The sequence below is a fragment of the Sus scrofa genome, chromosome 9 (genome assembly GCF_054392235.1).
Source record: "Sus scrofa isolate SSC_HxYL_T2T_F1_AM1 chromosome 9, Sscrofa_HxYL_maternal_Yorkshire_Landrace_v2.0, whole genome shotgun sequence".
Classification (NCBI taxonomy): Eukaryota; Metazoa; Chordata; class Mammalia; order Artiodactyla; family Suidae; genus Sus; species Sus scrofa.
Window position 1 is genome coordinate 129017674 of NC_139391.1, and position 25190 is coordinate 129042863.

Here is a 25190-nt window from a genome sequence, read left to right on the forward strand (position 1 = left end):
AATGTACTAAATGTAACAGAACTGAACTGTTTGTTTTAAAATGGTTCATTTTGTTATTTGAATTTTACCTCAGTTTTAAAAAAGGGAAAATAAAAAGATACAAGAAGGAATAACCAAGAGCACACTCTCTCTGAGTCAGACAGCAACAGCAGCAGTAGTACAGGTGGAGGGGAAGTGGCTGTTCTTCCTAGCACCTGATATATTTTCAGACCCAGTTACCCTACCTGGTGTATTTTAGGAGAGTTACCACACTTTCCGAAGTACTACAGGGAAAATCTGACAACAATGATGGAAACATTATTGAGAGATGAATGGCAGAATAGTAATAATAACAGCAGTGACATTTTCGTGGTAGGCACTTTGCTAAAAGATTTATAGAGGAAGTTCCCTAGCACAGTGGGTTAAGGATCCGCTGTTGCTGCAGGTGTGGCTCAGGTCACAGCTGTGGCATGGGCTCAGGAACTTCCACACTGCCACAGGCACAGCCAAAAAAATTTACATAAAATATTTCACTTAAGCCTAAAGACTCTATAGAATAGATTCATTATTCTTTTTTACAGATAAGGAAATAAGAGAAACTGTGTAATTGATTTAACCTAATACAAGTATTATGAACAAAAACTGAATCAAACCCAAGATTTTATTATTTTAAAGCCTAGGTTCTTCATCACCACACTATCCTGTCTTCTAGAAAGAGAAGGAATAGGATAGAGTCCTCTAATGAACAGAGGGAACATGGCTGTTTCTCTTAGATATGGGAGAATAACCACTGTTTAACTTTAATCACTGAAACAAGTACTTCTTATCTTTATCAGGAGTGATTCAGAAGTCAGAGTGGGGCCTGAACCTAAAGATAGTCTTTGCAAGTTGAGAGCTTAGGGAATAAGAGAGGAAGTAAAGACATACTTAATTTGGTTGACAATATGTAGGACATTAATTCAATAGAAAATACAGGAGGACTAGGGATGGGCTATGTACAAAAAAATAATAAGTTAAAATTTAGAACTGCTGTATGTTAGTGAGATATATAGATGCCGAGAACTTGCAGTAATGTTGGTTAGAAAGGGGAATAAATTTGCTACAAAGCCACTGTGTGTCAGGCGCTACTAGGTATTTTATATACAACATCTCATTTCATCCTCAAAAAGCCCTATACAGTATCAGTGGTGGCGACGGTGCTAGTACCTATAATAGTTGTGGTAAACATTGTATTATTCTAAGCCCATTATAAATATGCACTCATTTAATCTTCACAGCTCTATAAGGAACACAGTATTATCCCCACTTTACAAACAGGGAACTAAAGCATAAATGGGTAAATAACTTGTTGAATATCACATAACTAGTAAATGGCAAAGCCAGAATCTGAATCCATGCAGTTTGGCTCCAGAGATCATCCTCTTAATCAGAACAGTACACAGTTTTTAATCACTTTTTTTTTTTTTTTTTTTTTTTTTTTGCCTTTCTAGGGCTTCTCCCGTGGCATATGGAGGTTCCCAGGCTAGGGGTCGAATCAGAGCTGCAGCCGCTGGCCTACACCACCACAGCCACAGCAACTTGGGATCCGAGCCGCGTCTGTGACCTACAACCACAGCTCACGGCAACGCCGGATCCTTAACCCACTGAGCAAGGCCAGGGATGGAGCCTGCATCCTCATGGATGCTAGTTGGATTCGTTTCCATTGCACCACGGTGGGAACTCCCTTATCACTCTTTTTAAAGCAGTCTGCAAATAAAGAAATTGGGGTTCAGAGGTAGGCAGCTTGCCAAAGGCAGCTACTTAAACACTGGGCTCCCTGACTACAAGATCCATGTCTCCACTAAACTACTTGTGAAGATCACCAGCATAAAGATGAGTGTGGATAAAATTGTTTAAGGAAAGAGCATGCAGCAGGAAAACGCCAGGCAAAGAATCTTCAAAGTTGAAAAAACTGTCAAAGGCTATGTATATAGATATGACTACCAAAAAATTACAACTATCAAATTTTGTCAACCTCCAAGGTATATCTAAAATCAAAGATTTAAGCAAAGTGGAAGTTGATATGATGCTGCCTTCTCAGAGTGGTCTTCCTCTCATTATCCTGTCCTCCGAAGTTCACGGATATTTACTTACACAAGTGAAGACAGGGTTACAAAGCACTGAATAAAAACTTGAGAAATTTCTTACTGTCACAGGAAAATAAAGCTAAAAACAGATTTTAAAACAAGTAAAAAGATAGGTAAAAATAAAAATATTTTAAAAGGCTGGAGATAAAAGCGAAATCTATACCTTACTTTACAATGATGTTTTAAAAGATGTTTACAAATATAATTAGTATAATAATCAATGTTATTGAAAAGCTGACCCAATAAGCAAATCAAAGGAAAATTAAATTTTGTTGAAAATAATAAAAAAAGGGTAGGACAGCAGACAAGAACAGTCTCATAAGCCAGCTTTATCTCTCATCACTCTCCTCATAGATATTAAACACCAACCTTTCTGGATTTCTTTTAGTTCCTCACATATAGCTCTCATATTCTCTCTTGTCAAACATGCACTGATTTTCTAATTCAACAAAAAATGTTGGGCACCTATCACGTGCCAAGCATCATGTTAGGCTGACTGGTAAATATACACCCCTTGCTCTCAAGGAGCTCATATTATAGTAAAAGAGACAGACATCTAATAGACAGCCACAAAAAGTGTCTAACACAGTCATGATAAGAAAAAGTGCCAGTAAAGGGAAGTGCAGGTGCATGGGAGTATATAGTAGTCTCCTGTGTTCTGGAAGGTTGAGAGAGCCTTTTTCTATGGAAATGACTTTTAAATTGAGACCTGAGGGATGCGCAGTAACTCTGAAACAACATGGTGTATGTACACCAGGATGTGGTATTTCTGAGGGAAAAGAGGGTACATGAAGGTGACGAGGGATGTGGTCAGGCTAACTCTCAGAAGAGCGTGACTAACAGCTGAGTAGGTGGTGGTGCCGTTTACTGAAACAGAACTCCAGAAAATAAACAGGTCAGTGGATAAGATCATGAATTTAATTGTGGATATTTGAGTTGAAGTACTCATGAGATAGATAGTCAAAAGGTGATGAGCAATAATAGGCAGTTGGACACAGAGGTTTAGGGATTGGAACAAAAATGTGGGCTGTGGATACACATTTTGGATTATCAGTGTATATAACTGAAGTCATGAGAAGAGATCAGATGAGTCATTTAGGGATATTACAATGCAGAAAAAAAAAAAAAGATAAGTGCCAAGTATTTAGGGGACAGAAGGAGAAAAAAACAACCAGAGAGATTGAAACCAGCAAAGTATAGTAACAGAGGACAATGAAAAAAAGTATTCCAGGGAGAGAGCTATGAAATGCTACTGAGGGGGAAGTGAAATGGAAATATTTACTCTTTGACTTAGAACATTTTCCCCTTTTGGGCTGGTTAAATTTATACTCATCTTTCGGGTTTCATCTTGAGTTATTTCTTTCAGCCAGGATTCCTAACTCTGGCTTCTGTACCTGTCCTATGTGCCTTCTGTACATACTCCTATTGTGTCATTTATCATTCTGTATTGTAATTGTAATAGCAAATTTTCTTGTCCATATGCCCAGCATAATCAAACTTGTCAAAAGTATGGACAAAGCAAGACTGTGGGTCTGATTCAAAATTGTATCTCCCTCAAATGCAGTATTTCTCACATTTGTATCCCATAGTTATTAGAGGGCACCTGGCAACAAGATTAGTATTCAGTAAATAGTTGTTGGTATTTATTTACTTAGTACCTATTGTATGTTAATCACTGAGCTGGGTGTAATGGACGAAATAAGGCATTCATGTCAGACAAGAACCCAACCTTCAAAGGGCTTCTCTTCTGATTACATGCTTAAACATAAATGAACAAATAAGGATAAAATGTATTTCTTACCATTTCGGTAGTCATCACTTTTGCTACGATATGTGTTATTGTCTTTCCAAAATCTCTTTTTCCTTTCCTACGCCTAAGAATTCTTGGAAAGAAAGGTCCGTGAACTCTAAAGTTGAAAACATTTATTTATGATTAAATTAGCATGAAAAAGACTCAACATACTTACTTAGAGAATAAAAAGATGCTTGGTACTAAGCATCTTTGAGAAATAGGTTTCACTAATTTTAACCTCCTTGAGAGCAGTGAGCAACTTAAGAGCAATGGAATGATAGAATTCTTTTAGATAACTGTTGAAACCTTTGAACTCCAAAATCTTTTCATTTTAATGAATATCTGCATGCACCCCACTATAATCAATATCTCAATCATTGCAACTTTTCAGTACAGTAGAAATTTTCCTGATTGTACTTTCATAATCCATTGAATTGTAGACTTACTCAAAGTAGAAGTATAAGAATGTTTTATGACATGCCTATTTTTAATACTGTGTTTAATTAACAGATTGTTTTTGTTTCAAAGAATAAGTTCTTCATAGATATAGTTGGCTTTTGGCCTCTCATCAGAACAATTCTAGTTTCTCTGTTTAACTGTTTGCTCTTTAGCACTTTTTGTCAATTCCATTCTTTCTCTCCTTTCTGCTTTGCTTTACAGTTTCTATTTCCCGTCATTTAAGTGTCATCAAAAGAAAGAAAAAAAACAGTATAGTTTTTACCATTACCGTCAGCCAAAAGGGACACTCCTTTTCCAGTAGATTTACCAGTAGTCTCCTTAGGTGTGATCTTTTGGGTTTTCTGTAGCACTTCGATTATTGCTTGATGCTAATGGGGTGCAGGATTAGTACCAATATTTTTTCAGCTTATATTTTGATTACCAATATTTTTGTGAACCTTAAAATTTCAGGAAATTTTCTAAGAATTTATCATGCCTGTTATTAAATTCTGAATTCCGAGATATTAGCAATGTCCTCCAAAACAGAAGTTTCATTTAACATTTCAAAATCAAACCCATTCAGCATTTTTATACCTATATAAGGCAAATGGTTTTGATATTAAGAGAATTATTCATACATTTTCCCACCATATATCCAATTATTAGTTGCTCAAAGAATAAAGCATTTTACATGCAGGAAATAAGTAGTTTATCATACACTCCTGGTTTTAAAATATATCAGTGATTTTTCAAATTACTAATTTTTTGAATTATATCTTTATTAAGGCATAATTTACATAACACACTTTTCTATGAGGTTTCACAAATGTATACACCCGTTTAACTCAGTAACAATAATGAAGATATAGAACATTCCCATGACACTGATAAATTCCTTCATGCCTCTTTACAGTCAGTCCTGCACAGCACTCCCAGAAAACCACTGCTCTGCTTTCTGTCATAGATCCTTTTCTTGGAATTTTTTTTTTTCTTTTTTGACCACCCTAAGAAAATTCCTGGGCCAGGGATCAGATCCCAGCTGCAGTTGCAACCTACGCCACAGCTGGGCAACACCGGACCCTTAACCTACTGTGCCAGGCAGGGGACTGAACCTGCGTCCCAGTGCCCCAGAGATGCCATCAATCCTGTTGTGCCACAGTGGGAACTCTTAGAATATTTAAATGGAATTTTAAAGTGGAATATGCTATGTACTCTCTTTTGTCTAGCTTTTTTTGGTCGAACTATTTTGAAATCCATCATTTTATTTTGTGGATCAGCAAGTTGTTTCTTTATACTGCTGAGCAATATTCCATTATGGGATTTTCTACCTATAAGATCATGTCATCTTCAAGTAGAGATGATTTTTACTTTTTCCTTTCTGATATGGATGACTTTACTTTTTCTTACCTATTGCTCTGGCTAGAACCTCTAGTACAATTTGAATACAAGTGTCAAGAGTGGACATCCTTGTCTTGTTTCTGATCTTAGGGGCAGGGGAACATCCATTCTTTTGTCAATAACTACGATGTTAGTTACAGGTTTTTCATAGATGGCCTTAAACAGGTTGAGGAAGATCCCTTCTAAGCATTTAGAGAATTTTTATCATGAAACAGTGTTGGATTTTGTCAAATGCTTTTTCTGTGACTATTGAGATGATAATGTGGCTTTATTGTGTATGACATTGATTTATTTTCCTATGTGAAACCAATCTTGCTTTCTGGGGATAAATTCCACTTGGTCATAGTGTCTGATCTTTTTTGTATGTTGCTAGACTGTTAATGTATTACTGAGGATTTTGCATCTATATTGGTACAGGACAATTTTCTGTAGTTTTCTTGTGACATTTTAGCAATACTGAGTCTTCCATTTCAAGAACATGAAATATCTCTCCGTTTATATTTCCTTTTCTGTAATCATAGTTTTGCAACTTTCCATACATAGATCCTATACATATTTTGTTAGATTCATACGCAAGTATTTTATTTGTTGGCTCTATTTTAAGTGATTTTATTTTAAATTTAAATTCTTCCTGGTATGTAAGGAAGCAATTGACTTTTTACTGAGGTATAGTTGCTTTATACTACTGTATTCCTTTTCAGGTGTACAACGATGCAAAATTTTTATAGATTACACTTCATTTATAATTATTATAAAATATTGGCCATATTCCCTGTGCTGTACAATATATCCCTATTTATTGTATACACAGCAGTGTGTGCCTTTTTTTTTTTTTTTTTTTTTTGCTTTTCAGGGCTGTACCTGTGGCATATGGAGGTTCCCAGGCTAGGCGTCTAATTGGAGCTTACAGCTGCCAGCCTACGCCACAACCACAGCAACGTCAGATCCAAGCTGCATCTGTGATCTGCACCACAGTTAGTTCATGGCAACGCCGGATCTTTAATCTACTGAGCAAGCCCAGTGATCAAACCTGCAACCTCATGGTTCCTAGATGGATTCATTTCCGCTGTACCACGATGGGAACGCTAGTGTTTACCTTTTAATTCCCTACCCTTATCTTGTTTCTCCCCTCTTTCCTCTCCCCACAGGTAACCACTGGTTTTTGCTCTGTACCTGTGAGTCTGTTTCTGTTTTTTGTTATAGTCACTAGTTTATCTTTTAGATTCCACATGTAAATGCTAGCATGTCTGTCTGACTTATTTCACTAAGTATAATACCCCCCAGGTCCTTCCATGTTGTTGCAAACTGAAAATTTTCATTCTTTTTACAGCAGGGTATTTTAGTATATGTGTGCGTGTGTGTGTGTGTGTGTGTGTGTGTATACATATGTATACACATATATTTTTATATATATATATATATAATATATATATATGGACTTAGGTTGCTTCCATATCATGGCTCTTGTAAAGAATGCTGCTCTGAAGATTGGGGTGGAAGCAGCTGACTTTTTAATATTAATCTTATATTCTGTGAACTTGCTATACTCATTTTTTTTGTTGCAGGATTTTTGGTTATTGTTGTTCTTTAGGATTGTCTATGTAGATAATCATGTCATCTGCAGAGTTTTATTTATTCCTTACCAAGATTATACTTTTCACTTCTACTTGTCTTATTGTACTACCCAGGACTTCCAGTATGATGTTGAATAGAAGTGATGGGAGAAAATATCCTTGCTTTATTCCTGATCTTAGGGGGAGAACATCCAGTTTCTCACCACTGAGCGTGATGTTAGCTGCAGGTTTTATGTAGATGTTCATAAGAGAAATTCTCTTCTAGTCCTATTATTATTATTGCTTGATCTGTCAACTGTTGAAAAAAGGATACTGAAGTCTCCAACTCAATGATTTGTCTGTTTGTTTGTTGCTGGGTACATACACACATTAAGGATTGTTGTCTTCTTGGAAAGTGAAACCCTGTATCATTGTGGAACTCCTGATTTTACCAGTTCTGAAGACCTGCTTTATCTGAAATATAGCTACTCCAGCATTTTAATGGAGTGTGTTAGAATGAACTATCTTTCTCTAACTCTTTACTTTGAATATTTCTTAACCTTTATATTTAAAGTGAGTTTCTGGAGTTCCTGTCATGGCACAGCGGAAATGAATCCTACTACGAACCATGAGGTTGCAGGTTTGATCCCTGGCCTCACTCAGTGGGTTAAGAATCCGGCGTTGCTGTGAGCTGTGGTGTAGGTCACAGATGTGGCTCAGATCTGACGTTGCTGTGGCTGTGGCATAGGCCAGCAGCTATAGCTCTGATTAGACCCCTAGGCTGGGAACCTCCATGTGCCGCGGGTGTAGCCCTAAAAAAAAAGACAAAAAATAAAAAATAAATAGAGTTTCTTACAGATAACACATGGTTGGATCTTGTCTTTTTATCCACTTTGACAGTCTCTTTTGTTTTACGTATTTAGATCATTCACATTTAAAGTGAATATTCAGGAGTTCCCATTATGGTGCAGCAGAAATGAACATGACTAGTATCCATGAGGATGTGGGTTTGACCCCTGGCCTGCGCAGTGGGTCAAGGATCCAGCGTTGCTGTGATCTGTGGTGTAGGTCACAGACTTGGCTCTGATCCCACATTGCTGTGGCTGTGGCATAGGCTGGCAGCTGTAGCTCTGATTCGACTCCTACCCTGGCAGCTTCCATATGCCGTGGGTGTGGCCCTAAAAAGCAATAGTAATAATAATAAAATGATTATTTGTGTAGTTGTATTAATATACTTGTAATGGTTTTCTATTTGTTGTAGTTTTTTTGTTTGTTTGTTTGTTTTTTGCTTTTTTAGGGCCACACTCGTAGCTGTTGTAGTTATTTTTCCCTCCTTTTCTGCCTCCTCTAATTTTAGTTGAGCATTTTTGATTCTATTTTATCTACCCTCCTAACATATCAATTACTTAAAAAAAAATTTGTGTTTGCCCTATAGATGGCAATATACATTTTAAACTAGGTCCATCTTCAAATAACACTGTACTACTACACATATAGTGCAGATACCTTTTAACAGAGTATCCCCAGTTCTCCCCTTCCTTCCCTTATACTGTTGTCACTTATTTAACCAACTGACTCAGTATTATCACCCAATACCATCATAACTGGTATAACTATTACTTCAAGCAGTTATCGTTTAGATTAAGGTTTTATTTTGCCTTCATCTATTTCTTCTCCAAAGCTCTTCTTTTGTATATGTAGATCTGAGTTTCTGACCTTTAATAATTTTTCTTCTCCCTGAAGAAATTCGTTTAGCCTTTCTTGCAGGGCTGATCAGCCTATTGGTGACAGATTCCTTTTTTTTTTTTTTTTTTTTTTTTTTTTTGCTTTTTAGGGCTGCACCCACAGCATATGGAAGTTCCCAGGTTAGGGCAGCTACAGCTGCCAGCCCACACCACAGCAATGCGGGATCAGAGCCGTGTCTGCAACCTATACCACAGCTCATGGCAACGCCAGATCCTTAACCCACTGATTGAAGCCAGGGATTGAACACTCATCCTCAGGAATCCTAGTTGGGTTTGTTAACCACTGAGTCATGAAGGGAGCTCCAGTTTCCTTTGGATTTTGGTTGTTTTCTCTTAGGAAGCTATTTCTCTTTTTTTGGCCACCCCATAGCATATAAATCCATATAGCATATCTGATCCCTAATCCAGGGATCAGATCCAAGCCACACTTGTGAACTACGCTGCAGCTACAGCAACACCAGATCCTTTACCCCACTGTGCTGGGCCAGGGCAGGTATCACACCTACATCCCAGTGCTGCAGATACACTGCAGCAGGAACTCCATCCTTCATTTTTGAAGGATCATTTCACTGGATCATCTCACTCCACTCTCATCTTGTTTGCAGAGTTTTTTTTTTTTTAAATAAGAAAACCACTGTGTTTTTCATTCTTGTTCACCTGTAGCTAGGATTCCCCCCGCCCTCCTTAGCTTCTTTTAAGATTTTTTATCTATGGTTTTCTTCAGTTTGAATATAATATGTTTATAGATTTTGGTGGTATTTATCATGCTTGGTGTTCTGTAAGCTTCCTGGATCTGTGGTTTGGTGTTTGCATTTAATACTGGGAAATTTTCACCATTGTTGATTTAAATATTTTTTCTGCTGCATTTGCTTTCTTCTTTTCTGATATTCCAATTGCAATATGCTACATACACTCTTTGAAACTACTCCATTGTTCTTGGATGTTTTGTTCTGTTTTTTCATTTTTTCACTTTGCATTTCAGCTTGAGACAATTCTATTGACATATCTTCAAGCTGATTCTTTCCTCAGTTGTGCCCCATCTGTTGGTGAGCCCTTCAAAGGTATTCTTCATTTCTATTTACAGTGTTTAGTGACTTCTATCATCTTCTTTTTTTTTTTTTTTCTTTTTAGGGCCACACCTGCAGCACATGGAAGTTCCCAGGCTAGGGGTTAAATCAGAGCTGCAGCTGCTGAGCCGAATCTGTGACCTATGCCATGGCTTGTACCAATGCCGGATCCTTAATCCACTGAGTGAGGTCAGGGATCAAACCTGCATCCTCATGGATACTAGTCAGGTTCTTAATCTGCTAGGCAAAATGGGAACTCCTATCATTTTTAATTTTATTTTATTTTTTATTTTTTATTTTATTTTATTTTTTTGTCTCTTTGCCATTTCTTGGGCCCCTCCCGCGGCATATGGAGGTTCCCAGGCTAGGGGTTGAATCAGAGCTGTAGCTGCTGGCCTACACCATAGCCACAGCAACGCGGGATCTGAGCCATGTCTGCGACCTACGCCACAGCTCACGGCAACGCTAGATCCCCAACCCACTGAGCAAGGCCAGAGATCGAACCCGCAACCTCATGGTTCTTAGTTGGATTCGTTAACCACTGAGCCACGACAGGAACTCCCATTATTTTTTAATTCAGTCTTACGCTTTCCATCTTCTTACATTACCCATATGCTCCTTCATTTTGTGTACTTTTTTCCATTAAAGCCTTTAAGATATTAATCATGGCTATTTTAACTTTCCTGTCTGATTAATTCCAAAATCATACCCAAGTCTGGTTCTGATCCTTGCTTTCCCTCTTCAGACTTATTTATTCATGCCTTTTAGCATGTCTTACAATTTTTTGTTGAAAGCCAGGCATGACATTTTGGCTAATAAGAACTAAGAGAGCAGGCTTTTAGGGTGAGGTTTTATATTAATCTGACCAGGAGGTAGACTGTTTTTGTTTGCTGTAGCTTTGGGTGTCAGTGGCTTCAAATTCCTGTATTTTCCAGATTTCTTTTTTCTCTATATCTCTGGGCTTCATTTAAAACTTCTCTTTAGAAGGGTTTGTGTCTTATAGTTCTTTTAATTATAATCCAGTTATTATACTGGAACCCAGTTGGTGGGGTTTTAAGGTTTAGCAGAGAGAAAGTATTCTATACTCTTATGGTTAAATATCAATATTTTAGGGAGTCTCTGTCCCTAGACTGTGACCTTCACAAGTGTTTCTTAGTCCTCTCTTTCCCCAGACAGGAAGACTAGAGGGGGCTAGAGTCAGGGTAATGCCCTTCCTCTAGGTGGGAAAAAGCTCTGATAAAGTCTTTTACCCTGGATAGTAGATCTGTGTTTTAGAAAATGCCCTGGATATATTTCACAATGGTTACCTTTCTTTTCACTCTGGCAGAGTCATCATGGGCTCTTTCTTGGCTCTTTACCTGAGAACCTAGTGAGACTCCTGGGGGTAGGAGAATTGCAGCTGCCCTGGAGTTTCTCACTCACATACCAGTTAACATTCAGCTCCATCAATTTATCAAAATTACCATTTAAGTATTCTTACAATTCATGGCTCTAGCAGGTTCTGTTCAAGGTAAGCAGATCTTAGCTGTGACTCTCTGAATTTACCTCTCTCCAGATTTCAGCGTGGCAGTTTGTCCTGTGACCTCAGTTCTCTGATGATTCCAAGAAAGTAGTTTTCAGTTTATTCAACTTTTTTCTAGTTGTAAGGATAGGAGTGATAACCCACAAGCTCTTTGCATGTCAGAGCTGAATCTGGAAATCCTTGGTTCTTTTTTATAGTTTCCATTTCTCCACTGAGATTCTCTGTATACTTATTAACACTATATTTTCCTGTAATTCTTTGAACATATTCATAGTAGCTGCTTTGACGTCTGTCTGACAGATCTACCATCTGGGCACATTCAAAAATCAGATTCTGGAATTCCCTTGTGGCTCAGTGGGTTAAGAACCTAACTAGTATCCATGAGAATGAAGGTTCAATCCATAGGCTTGGTCATTGAGTTAAGGATCTGGCATTGGTGCAAGCTGCAGTGTAGGTCATAGGTGCAGCTTGGATCCTGTGTTGCTGCAGCTGTGGTATGGGCTGGCAGTTGAAGCTCCAATTTGACCCCTAGCCTGGGAACTTTCATATGCTTGCAGGTGTGGCCATAAGGGAAAAAAAAAATCAGATTGTATTAACTTTCTTTTTTCCTAAATGTGGATATAATTTTCTGATTTCTTTGAATGTCTGTTAATTTTAGGTTGAACACTGGAGATCTGGGATATTATATTCCAGTAACTCTGCATTGTGTTTTGTTCTTCTGAGGAGTGTTAGTCTTGTATTCTAGGGGGCAGTTAACTTGCCCGGCCTCAAAATGCAAAAGGTTTTCCTTAAGATATGCAGCAGCTGACACCTCTGTTTAGTTCTCTCCACTTTGATGCTTTGCCTTCATTCTTCCTTACTTAGCAGAGTTCCTAGATTTCTCTCTCCTGCCACTGCTAGCAGTGTTTAGTGGTCAGCCAAGATCTGAGCAGAGATTATGCTCCAATTTTAGGTCTCACCCCTTTGCAGCTCTCTCACTTTCAAAATATACAAACTAAATTTCCAACTGCTGCGCCAGCTCTGAACTCTGTCCTTTGTCACTTTGAAACAGTTAAGATGGCTTGTTTTTTGCTGCCAGGGCTTTGAGAACTGGTGATAACTCTCAGACCCAAAAGCCACAAGTTCTTACCCATTCCAAGTGTAAGTCCATTTTAAGGACAAACTTTTCTGGTTGCTGTCTGCTTTCAGTCATTTCACAGTACCTTCAAAAGGTGGAGACTTTTAATATATTTGTCCAGAATTTATAATTGTTATCTATGGAAGGGTGTGACCAGTTAGCTCACTCCACTCCCCCAGGGATGAGATTCTCTGTGAATATAACTTTTAAGATGAAGGAACTCTATGTTGCCCTGTACCATTAGAATCTAAAGTCTAGTGATAATAACTTATATTAAAATTCAACTTCTGATGAATCTGGATTTCTAGATAAGTGGATTTCAAATATTCATCTATACTGATTTCCCCAAATAATCCTGAAGTTTTATTATACAGAAATCCTGATAACAATGAAACAAAAAATGTCACTAGAATGAGATTCTTAGTGATTTTTTAAAAGAGCAAACTTGAAATAAAATAGGAAGAGATTTAAGCTAACAATTAATTGTTAGACAAGTGAAATGTGGCTCAGAATTCCTCAAGTGGGAGTTCCCGTCATGGCACAGTGGTTAACGAATCCGACTAGGAACCATGAGGTTGCGGATTTGGTCCCTGCCCTTGCTCAGTGGGTTAAGGATCCGGCGTTGCCGTGAGCTGTGGTGTAGGTTGCAGACGCAGCTCAGATCCTGCGTTGCTGTGGCTCTGGCGTAGGCCAGCGGCTACAGCTCCGATTCAACCCCTAGCCTGGGAACCTCCATATGCCACAGGAGCAGCCCAAGAAAAGGCAAAAAGACAAAAAATAAATAAATAAAATAAAATAAAAATATTAAAAAGAAAGTGGACCCCAAAGGAAGGAGTTTAACAATTTAGTATGAAATTCTCTTAAGTCCTTTGGCTCTACTCAAGATATTGCATTAATTTTGGGATTATGAAAAAGAATTCCTGTTGTTTAACCTCTGTTTATAAAAAAGACAGAAATATATACTTTACTGCACAGTAATGTAAAATATTTTAATATTTTAAATAAAATTTTAATTTAATTTTATTTAACATTTTAAATAAAAATAGTTAAATATTTTAATATTTAATCTGGAGAATGATGCTGATTAAACCTGCACTGTTTTATTTATCATCAGAAACAAATTTTCAACTTAACTTTGGTTAGAAAATAAGAAATTATGAGGCAGCCAAATTGGTCAACTCTCTCTCTACTTTGCATTTTATATGTGGAAAAGGTCTACCTACTCTTTTCTTATGCTTTGGCCAAAATTAAGAAGGTAAAGAAGAAAGGTAAGGAAAGGACTATATTTGTGAGATTTTTTTCCATCAAAAAACCCAATATAGTGATTTCAGTGAATTCAGCTAATATAAAGATAATTTCACAATATTGGAGGTTTGCATCTATGCTTATTTTGTAAAGTGGGCATCTACTTTTATAATCTGTTTCAATTGGGGTAACACATGACAAGTTAAGAGATAATGATAAAAGAATGACCATGTAATCTTTTTGTTTCCATTTAAAATAGAGCAAATTATTACCGGAGGCGTAAATCTTCCCACATTTTCAATAATCCACAGAGCATTACTATCTCATAGTACTTTTTCCAGCATTCAACAGCCTCTGCTGCAGATGGATCTTCTTTAATATTGTTCTGATACTCGATGAGCTCCACTCGCTTGTTTTTATACTTCTCCAAAGTTTTTTTGAAACGTTGTGCAATAGGACCAGGTATTGTTCCATCTTGTATATCACACCACCTGAAAAGTATAAACATAGTTACAATATTTATCTTATATAATGTGGTGAATAGGTTTCTAACTATACTTACAAATTAATTCTTTCTTCAATCAAAGCAGTATAATTCTCACAACTTTCTTCATCATCCCAGTCCCTCCAAAGAAAGTCATAAAAAAACCTGTGATAAATAAAAGTGATAAAAATCAGCCAGTACTATGTTTAGAATTAAAAAGACATTCTCATGTCACAAATCTTTATATAAACCTTAATGGTTAAGAAAGATTTTTTTTTTTTTTGTCTTTTTGTCTTTTTGCTATTTCTTCGGGCCGCTCCCGCGGCATATGGAGGTTCCCAGGCTAGGGGTTGAATCGGAGCTGTAGCCACTGGCCTACGCCAGAGCCATAGCAACGCAGGGATCCGAGCCGCGTCTGCGACCCACACCGCAGCTCACAGCAACGCCGGATCGTTAACCCACTGAGCAAGGGCAGGGACTAAACCCGCAACCTCATGGTTCCTAGTCGGATTCGTTAACCACTGCGCCACGATGGGAACTCCAAGAAAGATATTTTAAAATGGTCTTTCAGTAAAGTAAAACTTTAAACATTACATGATCTAGATTTTAGTTCAGGTTACTACAATAAGATAATGTTTCTTGAAGTAGGATTGTACAATTCAGGTTCCACATTCATAGATTGTGGCTATGATTTTGTTTAACAAAAATATAATACTTAAGATACAATCATAATTGTATATTCCGGGGAGCATTAGAAAAAACAAAAACCTGCCCCCTAATATTCTGTATTATATTTATATATAGCTTCTCTGAAATTCTATCAACTTGTAAGAAGCAATCATAATGGAGATGATGATTCTAGTATTTATAATGTCTTTAAAATGTGAAAAATGAAATCTAATATATTTAAGTTGCTTAAACATGAACAGAATTTAGTATTACTTATCTCTAGAACTTTTTAAAATTCCGTTTTTGTAAAATGCAAGATCAAAGAATAGCAAACGTCACTGCCCACATGTATTATTTCCACGAGAGAATGTTTTAACTAAAAGAATTATAAATATGTTCATTAGAAATAGAAAAACCTGAATTCAGCTGTAAATATTAAATCAAATAGGGGTTCCCTTGTGGCCTAGCAGTTAAGGATCCAGCATTGTCACTCTGTGGCTTGGGCCACTGCTATAGTGCCAGTTTGATCCCTGGCCTGGAAACTTTCACATGCCCCCCAAAAGTTAAATAAAGTGCCCATCGGAGTTGCCATGTGGCCCTGTAGGTTAATGATCTGGCTTGTCTCTGTGGAGGTGCCAGTTCAGTCCATGGCCTGGTGCAGTGAGTTAAGGATCAAGCATTGCTGTGGCTGTGGCATAGGTCACAGCTCCAGCTTGGATTTGATCCCTGTCCCAGAAACTTCCATATGCTGCAGGTATGGCGGAAAAAGAAAAAAATTAAATAAAAAATAAAGTGCCTATATGAACAATACTTACATATTAAATTCACTTTTTTTTTTTTTTTTTTAAGGTTCTCAGGCTAGGGGTCAAATTGGAGCTGTAGCTGATGGCCTACACCACAGCCACAGCTACGCCAGATCTGAGCCACTGCATCTGTGACCTACACCACAGCCCACAGCAACATCAGATCCTTAACCCACTGAGGGAGGCCAGGGATTGAACCCATGTCCTCATGGATGCTAATAGGTTCATTAACCACTGAGCCACGACAGGAACTCCTTAGATTAACTTTTTGAATGTGAGAACTTTAATTTCAGAAGTAAAAAGCTCTAATACCTTACAACTTCCAAGGCCAAAGCAATATCATGTAAATCAGAATCTTGTCCTTCAACAGGGTACACTTCCAAAAGAGGCACACTATGCTCTAGTTCTTCCAAAATCTCATCGACCAAATCTCTTGGAATATTTGCAATGTTAGAAGAAAAGGGCTCAGCCACAGAAACCGTAACTTTGAAACAAGATGATGAGCTTTGGTGTGGTTTACAAGTTACCTAAGGTAAATATTATAAAATTTGTAATTACAAATGAAAGTAAACCACAAGGATTCTTTCTCAAATGTGAGCTACCTATAACATTTATTTTAAATTTTTTATGACTTTTCTAACAATCAACATACATAATAGTAGATCAGTATTAAATAAAATACCAACACAAATTTTCAAACCTTACTTCTTAAACAACATTAGTTGTTAAGGTTCATGAGAGGAATTGCCTATTTCCTACATTATTTGTAAATCTGAGTTGCCAGACTTTATAAAACAGTAATATTAAAAAAAGAGTTTTTGGACTAATTTTGCCATGAAAGTATGTTTTAAAAAATCCTACTATCTACATTACATTATATTTTTAAAAAAGGCTAATCGAATACCAAAAAAAGTAGAAAGGACATAATCAAAAAGTAAAGTCCTTAAGTTGAAGAAATTTAGCCTTATAAACAACTTGTAAACTTGTGTTTACTTGTCTCATTTCACTACAATATAGTGGTAACCTCCAGCACACCTGAAAATTAGTGCTTGAGAACCAGAGTTGATGATAGCTTCAAAATTTAATAAATTATACTAAGTATTAACACAAAATTTAAAATTACAGAAGCTTGTAAAAGGTTACACAATTCCAACTAAAAGATGAATAAAGTCTGACGATCTAATGTATAACACAGTGACTATAGTTGATAATATTGTAATGTATATTTGAAATTTCCTGAGAGAGAACTTAAATGTTCTCACCAAAAAAGGGGTTTAAAGGGGTTTAAATACATGAGGTGATGGATGTGCCAGTTACCTTAATGAGGGGAATCCTTTAATGTATATGTGTGCGTGTGTGTGTGTGTGTGTGTGTATGTACGCATATATACATATCACATTGTACACCTTAGCTTACAATTCTGTCAACTATACATCAGTAAAGCTGAAAAGTTAAATTTCCAATAATTTTGAAAATGTTCACGTACACATCCAATAAAATTCTTTATTTTTAGGTAGTTTATTTACCTAATGCTACTTAAAGCAGCATTACTCATAACTGCCAAAACCTGGAAGCAACCAAGATGTCCTTTAGTAGATGAATGGATAAATAAACTGTGGTACATATAGACAATGGAATGTTATTCAATGCTAAAAAAGAAAGAGCCATCAAGCCATGAAAAGACGTGGAGGAAGCTTAAATACATATTACTAAGTGAAAGAAAACAATCAGAAAAGGTTCTAATATCATATGATCCCAACTATATAACATCCTTGAAAACGGAAAATATTTTCTTACTCTTTCACTTAACAGGGTGTGATTGGGTATAGAATTCTAGGTTAGGATATCATTTTTCTTGAAAATATATTTTCATAGCTATTTACTTATTTATTTATTTATTTTATTTATTTTGCTTTTTAGGGCCACACCCACAGCACATGGAGATTCCCAGGCTAGGGGTCCAATTGGAGCTACAGCTGCTGGCCTACACTACAGCCACAGCAATGTAGGATCCTAGCCACGTCTGCACCCTACACCACAGCTACAGCAACACCAGATCCTTGACCCACTGAGTGAGGCCAAGGATCAAACCTGCCTTCTCATGGATAGTTTCTTGCACTCCATTTTCTTCCCATTATGTCTTTTCTAACACCACTCTGGCATTGGGGTTGGTGTGCTTTGGTCACAACTTGGCAAGGGTAAAAGTCTAAGCTCTTCACTTGGTCTTTTATTTCAGGACAGGCATGAAGGGCAGCAGTTTTTTTTCTGTGTTTGGTTGCCTCTTTACTACTTTGACTACAGAAAGCTAGCTTTTGGAGGGAATTTTTTTTTTTTTTTTTTTGTCTACACCTCTTGCTGTTTCCAGATTTCCAGGTCCTCTGGTACTCAGTCTAGGATATAGGAAGCAAAGCCCAGGGAACTCATTATCATGTCATTCCTTGGGTCACAAGGTCACTAGCCAATCCGCCTTCTTTCCAACTTTCAGTCTTATATTTATTTGATACATATAATCCGAGGGTTTCTCTTGTACTTTATAGGAAAAAATAAGGAAAAGTGTGTCTACTTCATCTTCCTGGAAGTAGAAGTCCCTGTTTCTTAAATAACTTTCAAGCAATTCTTCTTGAATTCAATCCTCATTTTCAACACAAATCAAGTTCTAAATTCAGTCAATTCCTAAGCCTTTGGTGTTATGGAGTGTAAATCAGGATATTTTTATTGGCTTTCCCTACTGCAAACAGAATTCAGCTTCCTTAGCTCTACTAAGTCAGTTGCCATTTATATGTTTTACACCTTCTAAACTGTGTTGCTACTGTCTTCTTTTCCATCTCTTGTCCTTCGGTACCTTTTAAAAAATTCCTTTGCTGGAGTTCCCGTCGTGGCGCAGTGGTTAACGAATCCGACTAGGAACCATGAGGTTGCGGGTTCGGTCCCTGCCCTTGCTCAGGGGGTTAACGATCCGGCGTTGCCGTGAGCTGTGGTGTAGGTTGCAGACGCGGCTCGGATCCTGCGTTGCTGTGGCTCTGGCGTAGGCCGGTGGCTACAGCTCCGATTCAACCCCTAGCCTGGGAACCTCCATATGCCACGGGAGCGGCCCAAGAAATAGCAACAACAACAACAACAACAAAAGACAAAAAGACAAAAAAGACAAAAAAAAAAAAAAAAAAAAAAAAAAAGAAATTCTAAAAAATTCCTTTGCTGTCATTTTGATGGAGGAAGATACTACAAGTTTTCAGACAGGAAAAAAATATAAGTATCATCAAACAATCAATGACACTGGATTCTCAACCAGAAACTTAAGGAAGCCTGAAGACAGTGGAATAGAATTTTGCAAATTCTGGGCATGAAATCAAACCTAGAATTCTTGTACCCAGTCAATCTATCAAATAAATATGAACATTCTGTAAAGATATTTTCAAGCACACAAGATCACAGTAATTTTATCTACTTTGTGTTTATACCTATGAAGCTATTAGGATAATATTCTTGGGCAAAATGAGAGAATAAACTAAGAAAAGAGGAAGATAGGAATTTTGGGAAATAGGTTATTTACACAAGAGAATGATGAAAGGAATTTCTAGAACAATGTTGGAGGGAGATCCCAAAAGCTATTCAGCAGGTTTAGCAATCACCAGTCCAGACTGTAGATCAGAAGGATGCAAGAGATACCTCCTTTAAGAGGACAAAACTGGTAGTTATGTTTGAATATGTTGAGGAGATTTACATAATTAGGGAAGTTTTATTATAAACTAGTGAGAAAACTAAACACAATGGAAAAACAGGGCTATTAACTCTAGAAAATTTTTTCTAATGTCCAGGAAAAGGAAATTAATCATAGTATACTACACATTTTATCTATGAAGTGAATACAATTTATCTATGAAGGTAAACCCTGAGTATTTGATCAAAGAAAATTATTATAGGAGTTCCTGTCGTGGCACAGTGGAAACAAATCCAACTAGGAACCATGAGGTTTCAGGTTCAATCCCTGGCCTTGCTCAGTGGGTTAAGGATCCAGCATTGCCATGAGCTGTGGTGTAGGTCACAGACATGGCTCAGATCTGGCGTTGATACGGCTGTGGTGTAGGCCAGCGCCTAGCCTAGGAACCTCCATATGCCGCAGGTGCAGTCCTAAAGACAAAAAAAAAATTATTATAAAAGTATTTTGGGGGGAGTTCCCATTGTGGCTCAGTGGTAACGAACCTGAGTGGTATCCCTGAGGATGCAGGTTCTATCCCTGGCCCCGTTCAGTGGGTTAAGGATCCAGCATTGCCGTGAGCTGTGGTGTAGATCGAAGACGAAGCTCAGATCCTGCACTGCTGTGGTTGTGGCGTAGGCCGGCAGCTGCATCTCCAATTCGACCCCTGGCCTGGGAACTTCCATATGCCACAAAAAAGACCAAAAAAAAAAAAATTGGGGGGGAGTCCCCGTTGTGGCTCAGCAGGTAAAGAACATTAGTATCCATGAGGATGTGGGTTCAATCTCTAGCCTTGCTCAGTGGGTTAAGAATCCAGTGTTGCCATGAGCTGTAGCTAGGTTATAGATATGGCTTGGAACTGGCACTGCTGTGGCCACAGCCTAGGCTGGCCACTGCAGCTCCAATTCAACCCCTAGCCTGGGAACTTTCATATGCCTTGGGTGTGACGCTAAAATGAAAAAAAATATTTTGGGAGCATGGGAGCACATGGAAAGTATGAGTATGCGGTGGAACAGGGAACGGTAGTGGGGATAGTATATATGAGCTGAATCTCCATTTACCATAGTGGGAGCTATATGTAAACCTACAATAGAGAAATTAGGAAGGAGCAGTGTAAGCACAATTGGAGATAAGGAATTAATAATATAATAATTTAATCATAATAATTGATTGATACAATAATAATTACTTAAACGAAAATACAAGAAATGGCAGCAGAGGGTAGACAGAGGTTCAGTAACGGCATCGTATCGTAACTAAAATTTTAACTCTATTTGACTCTATAAACCCTGCATGCTTAACTTTGATAAAAGAAAACATTAACACTAAAGGGTAGGCAGAAGGTAAGAATATTGCGACATTTAATATTAACTATTATTTACAATGAAATAAAGAAGAGAGGCAGAGTAGCAGCTAGAGGGAAAAGAAGGGTCCCGTGCAACCTACAATGTGAATTTAAGGGCCTTGAAATTTGTTCAGAAAGCAAGTTATAGAACAGGCTTTAAAACCAAGAACTCTTTGGAGTTCCCGTCATGGTGCAGCAGAAATGAACCTGACTAGGAACCATGAGGTTCGGGTTCAATCCCTGGCCTCACTCAGTGGGTTAAGGATTTGGCATTGCCATAAGCTGTGGTGTAGGTCGCAGACCCAGCTCGGGTCTGCCATTGCTGTGGCTGTGGCATAGGCTGGCAGCAACAGCTCTGATTAGACCCCTAGCCTGGGAACATCCATATGCGGCAGGTGCGGCCCTCAAAAGACAAACAAACAAAAAAAACCCACGAAGTCTTTTACTGGAGTTGGGGAGTGTGTGGAAATAGCCATGATGCAAGATGTGAAAGTTGAGTGTTTGTTCAAAGTCACTGTTTCCTCTCTAGGATATGATAGAGTCAAATCAAGTAAATAACTCGTTCCTGGAATCCACTGAGAATTCCCTTAAGCAATTCCAAATTAAAGATTCTCTAAGACTGATCTAGAAATATAAGCAAAATTCTAAAGCAAGTCATTCAAAAAGCGGGGATGGGAGTCTACAAAAAAGCTTAGTGATGGCAACTAGACAGCTCTTTGTACAAGATTTTAAGAAATCAACTATAATCTTATCATCAGATATAACACTGTTAAACTCTTGCTTTCTGTCTTCCAGTTTTCTTCCTGTGTACTTTGTTGGATCACACTGTATCTATTTTTGTCTTCTGTTTTATTTTAAATACACAATGAGAAAGTTCCAAATCATTAAAAGTTTTTTGTTATCATAAGTTTTATAACTATATGATATCCTATCTTATGAATATATTATCATATATTTGGTCAGTAGCCTATTATTAAACTTTTATAGTACTCTCAATTTTTAATTTTATAAATATCACAGTGATCACCTTAAATAAATCTTTTTCTACCTATAGAATGAATTTCTAGAAATAAAATCAAAATTTTTAATTTTTATTTTTCTTTGCAGTGGGACCTATTTATTATTCTTTTAATTCTTCCAGCTTTATTGAGAAATAACTGACCTACAACAAGTAAACTATTTAAATGTTCTTAATTATATATTTTGCAAATGGCTTTCTACAGAGGTTATAAAAAAGTTTCTTGGAGTTCCCGTCGTGGCGCAGTGGTTAACGAATCCGACTAGGAACCATGAGGTTGCGGGTTCGGTCCCTGCCCTTGCTCAGTGGGTTAACGATCCGGCATTGCCGTGAGCTGTGGTGTAGGTTGCAGATGCGGCTCGGATCCCGAGTTGCTGTGGCTCTGGTGTAGGCTGGTGGCTACATTTCCGATTAGACCCCTAGCCTGGGAATCTCCATATGCTGCGGGGAGCGGCCCAAGAAATGGCAAAAAGACCAAAAATAATAATAATAATAATTAATTTTAAAAAATTAAAAAAATAAAAGTTTCCTTAATATCTGGCCCACTTTGTAACCAAGAAATGAAGGATATGCTAGATCTCTTTCCAATCAAATATATTTCCAAGTTTCTTTCTTTGTTATATGGGTCTGTAGTAGGCAGAAAAATGATCCCAAATGGTCCCCTAATACTTATAGTAATACTTAGAACCTGTGAATATATTACTCTACAAGGCAAAATGGACTTTGCATATGTAATTAAAGTTAAGGAATTGAAATGGGAAAATTATCCTGGATTACCCATTTGGGCCTTTCCAGGCTGTGGGGAACTAGAGAGATAGATACAGTGTGAAAAGGACTTTGAAAATGGAGAAAGGAGGCCACAAGTCATGGAATGCAGGCACCATCTAAAGGCTGGAAAAGGCAAGAAAACAGATTCTGCCCTAGAGTCTCCACAAATGACTAAGTCCTGCCTACACCTTGATTTTAGCCCCACTAGTCCCATGTTAGATTTCTTTCCTACAGAATAGTAAAATAATTAATTTATATTAAGCCACCAAATTTGCGGTAATTAATTTGCTACAGCAGCAATAGAAAACTAATATAGCATCTAAAGCAAAAGTCAGAGATTGAAGTCTATAGGAATAAATTAGTGTTACTTCAGATCAAGGAGCATTATATAGCACTGTTGACATTTCAGCCCAAGTAAGACTAAAGAAGTAGAGGCAAACAAAACAACCAAATATAAATTGTATAGCACAATCTTAAGAGGTCTGAAGAGCTAGTCTTACTGCCTAATAATCAAAGTATTAGAATCCATCAATACACTGTTCTGCTTTTTCTTCTATTCTCTCTTTTCTTCCCATCTTTCTAATGTTTAAAGGACATTGTCCTAGAGGATTTTTTTTTTTTTTTTTGGCTGCACCTGCAGCATATGAAAATTCCTGGGCCAGGGAATCAAACCCTCACCAGCAGCAACCCAAGCTGCTCCAGGGACAACATGGATCCTTAACCCACTACACCACAAGAGAATTTTAAAGCAATCTAATTATTTGTAATCTTGCTTATTATTTTTGGAATAAGGAAGAGAGTAAATGTATTAGATACAAAATTTTAGAACTTGAGAGAATTTTTAGATAACCTAATCCAATGCGTTTCTTTGTAACTTTAGGGATTGTGAAAAGTTTTATTGAGTACAGGGGCTGTCATGTGAGGTTGAGAGAGAAACAAGCAATTGCCATGATATCATCCCTCACTTCAATCAGAAATATTCTATTTTCATATGTTGTATATGTTGGACTTCCTCATAAAACTTGTCTGAAAAAAACATATTGTTTTAAAAAATGTTTAAGATGGAGTTCCCGTCGTGGCTCAGTGGTTAACGAATGCGACTAGGAACCATGAGGTTGCGGGTTCGATCCCTGGCCTTGCTCACTGGGTTAAGGACCTGGCGTTGCTGTGAGCTGTGGTGTAGGTTGCAGACATGGCTTGGATCCTGCGTTGCTGTGGCTTTGGTGTAGGCCGGCGGCTACAGCTCCGATTAGACCCCTAGCCTGGGAACCTCCATATGCCGTGGGAGCAGCACTTGAAATGGCAAAGACAAAAAAAAAAAAAAAAAAAAAAAGTTTAAGACACTGTATAGCCCACCTCCTCTTATTTTATCCACATGAAAAATGTCCAAAGAAGTTAACGAAAGTTCGAGGCAAAATCTATGCAAAAATCTGAAGTTGAGGAGTTCCCACTGGGGTGCAGTGGGTTTAGAATGGATTCTACAGTGTTGTTTCTGCAGCAGCTGGAGCTGTCTTTGTGGTGAGGGTTCGATCCCTGACCCAAGACACAGTGGATTAAGGATGTGGCATTTCCACAGCTGTGATGTAGTTTGCAGATTCAGTCCATAGGCCATGAGTACGGCCAAAAAAAACCCAAAAAAACCAAAAAAACAAAACTGAAGTTAAGCAAACCTCAAAAAAACACTAAAAATAGTGTTATTGAAAAATCAATCCCAAGACTTTCATATTCCTTTGTAGCCTCTATGACTGAAAATATGCCAACCTTTACTATACCACTAATATACTTTTCCATAGTATATAGAATTGTTTTTAGGGAGTATGTAGTATTATGAGTTTCAAATGCAAATTTTTCTTTTCACCAAAACCAGGTTTGAAATATTATCTGAAACAGTACCATTTATGATGGTAAATATTAATTTCTATACAAGGATAACTGACCTTTAAGGGAGTCAAATTTATGAGGTCAAGTATGCCACAATATTTAACCTACAGACCTATAAAAGCAAAATCTTCTCAGATGAAAGCTTGGAAGTAGATTATTATACTAAAAGGGCACTTTTCATAGGGAAAAGTTTCACATTTTACCCACAGTTTTCTGATCCATTTTTTTCTTTCCTAATCTATCTAAACCTCATAATTCAGAAAAATGAAAATTAAAGAGAAATGATTGGGGAAAAGGTCCAAGTTAGTTAAAGCCTAAATTACTAATTTTTAAGAGATGTGCTTTTGTTATTTTTACAAGATTTGAGCAGTTGAAACTAGTTTAATAAATATAATACTATTAGATTTGATTTAATATAATAGTTTACAGGAAAATCGGTGCTAATATTCCTCCTTACTTTCTTTTACACTATTAATCTGCTTAGAGAATTAAAGTAGAAGTAAACGTTTGTCAACTTTTAAGTATCAAAGCCTCAATAAGGTTATA

General features: G+C 37.4%; 1 protein-coding gene across 2 annotated transcripts in view; it reads right to left on the bottom strand.

The window, feature by feature from the left end:
- Positions 1–25190, bottom strand: part of SHCBP1L (SHC binding and spindle associated 1 like) — a 36356-nt gene that overhangs the window by 4973 nt on the left and 6193 nt on the right. For both annotated transcript variants that reach the window (XR_014816482.1, XM_021063784.2), the window contains exons 3-6: positions 16251–16465; positions 14545–14631; positions 14255–14473; positions 3907–4012 (exon numbers count right to left, since the gene is read on the bottom strand). Coding sequence is in view for 1 of the 2 variants with exons in the window: in XM_021063784.2 (XP_020919443.1) it covers positions 3907–4012; positions 14255–14473; positions 14545–14631; positions 16251–16465 (627 nt within the window). In the remaining variant the exon portion in view is untranslated. The remainder of the gene's footprint in view (positions 1–3906; positions 4013–14254; positions 14474–14544; positions 14632–16250; positions 16466–25190) is intronic.